This window comes from Fulmarus glacialis, unplaced genomic scaffold (genome assembly GCF_000690835.1).
Source record: "Fulmarus glacialis isolate BGI_N327 unplaced genomic scaffold, ASM69083v1 scaffold33303, whole genome shotgun sequence".
Lineage (NCBI taxonomy): Eukaryota > Metazoa > Chordata > Aves > Procellariiformes > Procellariidae > Fulmarus > Fulmarus glacialis.
Genome location: NW_009202871.1, coordinates 1 through 5,506, shown reverse-complemented (window position 1 = coordinate 5,506; position 5,506 = coordinate 1). Strand labels below are relative to the sequence as shown.

Genomic DNA, 5,506 nt, shown 5'->3' with positions numbered 1-5,506 from the left:
GCCCTGTGCAAACGGACAGGCTTTTCTGCCTCGTCCGGCGCTGAACGCGTATTTACCCATCCCTGCCCGTGCCGTGTAAATTCAAGTCCTAACAGGGAAACACGAGGCCGATTAGCGTATGGGGGTGAAAACAGGATGAAGCTCATTTCTTTAGCATAAATATTTATAGTGCGAAAGAACAGAGAAGTTCAGAGAGAGCCCACGGTAGAGCTGGGTGCAGCACGAGGAACTTCTCGTTTTAATGAAGGTCCTTTGAGGAGGACCTGGATGACTGTAGCAGAAAGGCTCTGCAGTCAGAGCATGCTAATGACACGAAGGTCCCCGCGGAGAGACGAGCTGCCTCCCTGGGGATCCCCAAGACAAGTCATTCCTCTCGGCTTTATTTAAAACCGGTTGTGCGTTGGGCACGCAGGCTCCATTTTCAATTAAATTAGCTGCGGTGGTATGGCGATGAGAATAGCCCTTCTTCTCTTGGCTCTGCTGGAAGTTTAACAGCGCAGTGGCCTCTTGGAAAAAGAGCCCAGTACGAGCCGACTTACTAGCAAGAGGCGTAACATAGAACGTGCGTGATTTATGCTGACTGCAGCAGTGGGTGCTTTTAAGAGGGACTGTTCTCACTCCACCTCCTGCAACCGAGCGCTTTTGGGAACTGTCAAACAAACAAGCCAAAAAACGATGACTTCGATCTTTTTTTAAGCCTTTCCCCTTTCTTAGAGGGAGGCGACCGGTGCTCCACAAACCAGGTGCTTATCAGGGTGCCCGTCCGTGCAGCAGCCCCCGGCAGCTACAGCCGCCAGAGCTGCGGAAACAACGGCTCTGAAGTTCAGCTTTGCTTTTCGGTTCAGAAATACAGGATCACAGCCTTGCAAGCTGCTGCACGCCCCCAGACCTCCTCCTGACAACCCTCGCCGGCGGAGGACAGGAAACCTCTCCGGTCTGAGACAACACGTGGAAGTACCCATTCTAGCCGACAAGAGGTGGAGACCAGAAAGGATGTGACCCTCAAGCAGCAGACGCGATCTAGTGCTGAGCTCTGCCCAACGTCTTGAGAACGAAAGCTGCCGTGCAGTCAAGCCCATCGTTCAGTTACAGGCACCCGGGCGGCGGGCGAAGGCCCCGGGAGGGACGCAGAAGTTCAAACAAGACGTAAGGCTCTTTCTTGGGGAGGTCGGGAGTGGAGTCAGCCCCGTCATGCCATGCCAGGCACCTGCGTGTCCGTCACCGGAGCACCTCTGGAAAACTCGCTTGACCCTGCCGGTGTCACGAGGGCTCAGTCAGAGAAACAAAGGTGGAATCAAGTGTCTCTTTGCCTGAGGCCGAAGAGACAGTCAGCGCTGGGCCAAGATCAGAGCGTGGGCGTTTCCTGCCCATAACCTCCTCTTCTGGCCTCACCTCTCGTGAAGGCAGCGCGGCACACACAGCGATGGAAAAACAAGCTTCGAAAGGCACAGCCTGTTCCCACCCAGGCTGTGGGTTCCCGTCGCTTTGCATAGGGCTTGCAAAAGGACTCCACGATGGTCTGACTTAGCATTAATTCGCCAACTTAAAAGGCTATTCTGCTTTTTTGTGGTCGGCACCCGAGAACATGTCAGCCTTTTCTCCGCGCTCCCCTGCCACCTTCCCCGATCACGCAGTTAAAATAGACAGCGCTTCGGTACTTACCGTGTTTCACTTGCTTTAATGTAGATGCAACCTGATAGCTGAAGACAGATTCACAGAGGAATCTTTCGGAGCCATCTGTAAACAGAAAAAGGGAGGTGGTTTAATCTGAGAGTTTTAAGACTGAGCAGCCTTAACTGAATGCCGCCGACCTGCTATTTTTATGTTTGAGGTGTGGGTTTCCCCACTTGCCTCGTTCCAACACTTTCCCCTGCGCCGAGCGTGCGGCACTCCAGTTTCTGGCCCGTTTGGCCCCGTGCTCAAATCCTGTGCGGGGCTTTGGCTGGGTCCCGGTGCTGCTGGGGAACGGCTGTGCTACCTGGGAGACATCCCGGCTGGTATTCTGTTACATCCCCTCTGTCAAGCAATTTTAGTCCATTTTAAATAGAAGGTAAGCTAAGGTGAAGCCAGGTAATATTACGGCAGTCTCCGATTCCCTCGGGGCTCAGACGCTTGTGTCCTTATAATGCTTTATGATTTCCCACAGGCTTAGACCATAACCCCGCATAAAGGATTTCAAATCATGGGTATCTTGCCATCTAAATCAGTAATTGATCACACAACTGTCTCAGAAATAAAGCAATCTGGAATACATAGCTAATTGTGTGCCAAGTACTGACATAGTTTATACTACTTCCTTCTAAAAAAACCCCCCAAAACTAAGGGTTTATTTAAAACCAAGCAAGATGGTTAAAGTAACAATAAAGATCAGTCAGTGGGGATTTTTGAAGGGGAAACTGGTATGCAGCTACCCCACTAGCACCTGCCTGACAAAAGAATGGGTGTATCACCTTTTATCTCAGAAATTAAAAAGCTAACTTAAAGCGTCCTGCGACAGGGACAGTGTTTAGTTGTGGCTGGCACCCAACGCCTGCCACCCAGAGCAGACAAACTGCCGTGTTACTGGTAAACAGGTCAGCCGACAGCAAAACCAAGTAAAAGCTTCATGCCGTAAAAATGAGGAAGAGAAGCAATTTTAAAGACTAAGGGTAGAAACAGTGGCCCTGGCCCTGGAAAATCTAATCTGAAGCTGAACCCCAGGTAAGAGGGAAGAGTTTCGCTGTGCTCAGAGCATCCTCTCGCAAGCTGTCGAAATGCTGTGTTGGTGCTGCCCCGTGCTATTTTCAAACATACCCTTCCCTCTCCTCTGACTCCCCAGCCCGGCCGTCCTGCCGAGTAGCTCTCAGGAGGAACAGCTGCCTGCCTATTTGGTAACACGAAGTGCTTCATTATTTTAATTTGTTTTGAGGGCTCGTTAAGTTCTATGAGCAAGCCTTCAGTCATAATTACTTCAATAGACTGGCATATGGGCTCTAATGTGTAATAAAAACAGTCCTTAAACGACGTAGCGATCAGTTCCCAGCTGCCCTGCGCTGCCGCGTTCGTCTCTACCGGAACGCAGTCACTTCTGAGCTGCAGGGCCACCCCAATGAACTTCAGGCTCACGCAGTCAAGCGTGCGGCATGGTGACACGGGAAGTTCAAGAGAAGCAGAGACAGACAGACCGACCTTGGCTTAACCCTGTCATCTTGAGGACCTGCCCTTCCTCCCTCACCCAGAGCAGGGGCAGGGACGTGCAGCTGCGACGTGCCTGGGTCCTCCTTCAGGCAACCCCGACGAAGCGGGTGGCGGGGCTCGGGCACCCAAACGCACGCTGCCACGCTGGATCAGAGCCCCGACCCCCTCCGGGCAGCCCTGGAGAAACGCCCCGACAAGAGTGAGCCCAAAAGGGGAACATGCTCAGCCTTGAAGGATTAAAAGAGAGGTCTAGTCCTGATTTATCCTCTCGCAGACATCTGCGGCGAGGTTTTAACTCGGGTCAAGGGCAAAAGCAAGCCCTTGTGTTTCCTGGCCAGCAGGGATACAAGCTGCCTCCTGTACTAGCCCAGTCAAATCCAACCCCAGAATGCGTTTTGCCAAGAAAAATACTCCTGCCTCAGCTATCTTTACAGTAATTCCTGCCCGACATCAAAGGATTAGCTAACAATGAGCAATTAACACCATCATGTTCCCTTTCAGGTAGATCACTTCCTCGTCTGAAGTGTTGTCATGGAGCTAAAAAACAGGTGACTGCCAGAAAAATCACTTCCTCATGGACAACTGGTGGGAGAGCCAGGGCTGCTCGGGACCTACCCAAGCCCTGGTGCTTCCTTCCTCCCTCCAGCTTTTGGCAGCTAAAGTCCAAAAAGGCAGCAGGGTGCCAAGCTCGGCAACTCCCTTGCAGGGCTGCCTGCACACCAGGAGGAGCGGAGAAGGAGAAGGGCAGGAGCAATCACCTTCTAGCATCTCCCCGGCTCCTTTGGGATAAGTGAAGAGGGCTTTTCGGGGTGGCGCCAGGTCTGAAACGCTGAACCCCGATCCTGTTACAGAGCTGCCGCTGACTCCGCCGGCTGAAGAGGATGAGGAAGAGGCTGCCATTTCACCCCGTCCCAGCCTGAAAGAACAAAAAGGGAGCAAAGCAAGAGTTAGGAAGGGCGTCTCGGAGTTTCCCAGGGCGCAAAGCCAGCGACCGCGCACGTATCTGATGGGAGATGAAGGCGGCGAGGTCCAAGAAGAGCCAGCGAGCGCAGCTTTGGGCTGCCGCCTCCGCTCCCTGGCTCCGCAGCCTCAAAACGCTGGTGGTTCGTGCGTGGGAGAGGCTGCCTGCGCCCGCTGCCTGCGCCTGCTGCGGGGACGAGTGCAGTTAGCTGTCGTACCACGCGGTGGCACCCAGAAACTGAAGGTAACCTGCGCTCTGACCCCTCGGACAAGGGGGCCTGGGAATTCAGCCGGACGATCGGAGCGTGCATAAAAATAACCTGGCACAGGTCACTGGCCTGAATTCACTGGCCTTCAGCTGCCTGGCACTTTTCCCGCTCCCCACGGTCATAAAAAGACTTTTTTTTTCTTTTTTTTTTTTTTTTTTTGCCTTGTTTCCAGGAGCACAAACACGGAAAAAGTCCTCCTGCCTCATAAAACCTGGAAGCCCGCAGGACTGCCAGTTCCAGTGCCGCATCCCGCACGAAGCCACGCTGCGCCTAATTTGCAGCAACTGCTCTCTGCGCTGCTCCAGATGTGCGTTTGCTTTTAAAATACTGCACATGACCTAAAACGGCAAGGGCTAAGCATCTGTCTGCCTGTACAGCGCAAGCCTGGTCACCTCTTGCATACCCTTTTCTCAGCCTTGTTTTTAAGAGGTATTGGCTGTACATTTGTCATGAGGGAGTACGTAAAACTTGTCACATACCTGTCCGATAGTAAAAAAGCTGTCGCTTGGCACTTGTGACAGCACTTGCTACTCCTCCAAACCACTTATAAGCACTTCCCCATTATCCCGCCCATTTAACACATATCTATTATCCTACCTATTTAATACACTTCTGCAGACTCTTTAGGCTATGCAGACAGTGCCTCTGGAAAGCACTCAAGTTTTTAGTGGAGAAAATGGGTTTTTAAAGGGCTGTCACAACTAGGGATTGCATGTTCATTCATACTTAAGCTCAGGGTTGTTTCATGTACTGTGTATAATACAAAACAGCAGCTCAGAGGAGGCTGGGGGCTTACAGGCTGTGAAGGAAGATGCCTGGATAAAAGAAACCTTTAATATGGCTATGATACGTCCAGCAACACCTTCTTCAACAAACCCGGGCAGGCCCAGCTCCCCGCTCGTGAGGGAAGCGAGATGACGCTTTGCACTGAAATGACGCCAACCTGGGCTCACAAGCCTGGCGGGCTCCTAGGTATAGCAGCAGGGTCTTTATTTTATTTTAGGCTGAGGCAAACAAAAGGAGGGGGCCGGCAGGTCAGGACGACGCCCGTACCTCCATCGCCTCAGGCCTGAGGCGCCGGCCATCTTGTCAGGAGGGGG

At 52.5% G+C, this 5,506-nt stretch overlaps 1 protein-coding gene across 2 annotated transcripts in view; it reads right to left on the bottom strand.

Annotated features, from left to right (window-relative positions):
- The window catches only part of ANAPC16 (anaphase promoting complex subunit 16), a 4,516-nt gene extending 426 nt beyond the window's left edge, over window positions 1–4,090 (bottom strand). The window contains exons 1-2 of one of the 2 annotated variants that reach the window (XM_009574454.1): window positions 3,936–4,090; window positions 1,663–1,737 (exon numbers count right to left, since the gene is read on the bottom strand). In XM_009574454.1, coding sequence (XP_009572749.1) covers window positions 1,663–1,737; window positions 3,936–4,077 — 217 coding nt within the window. In that variant the 5' untranslated portion in view covers window positions 4,078–4,090. The remainder of the gene's footprint in view (window positions 1–1,662; window positions 1,738–3,935) is intronic. The other variant, XM_009574455.1, reaches the window with a different exon arrangement.
- Between the last annotated feature and the right edge of the window lie 1,416 nt (window positions 4,091–5,506).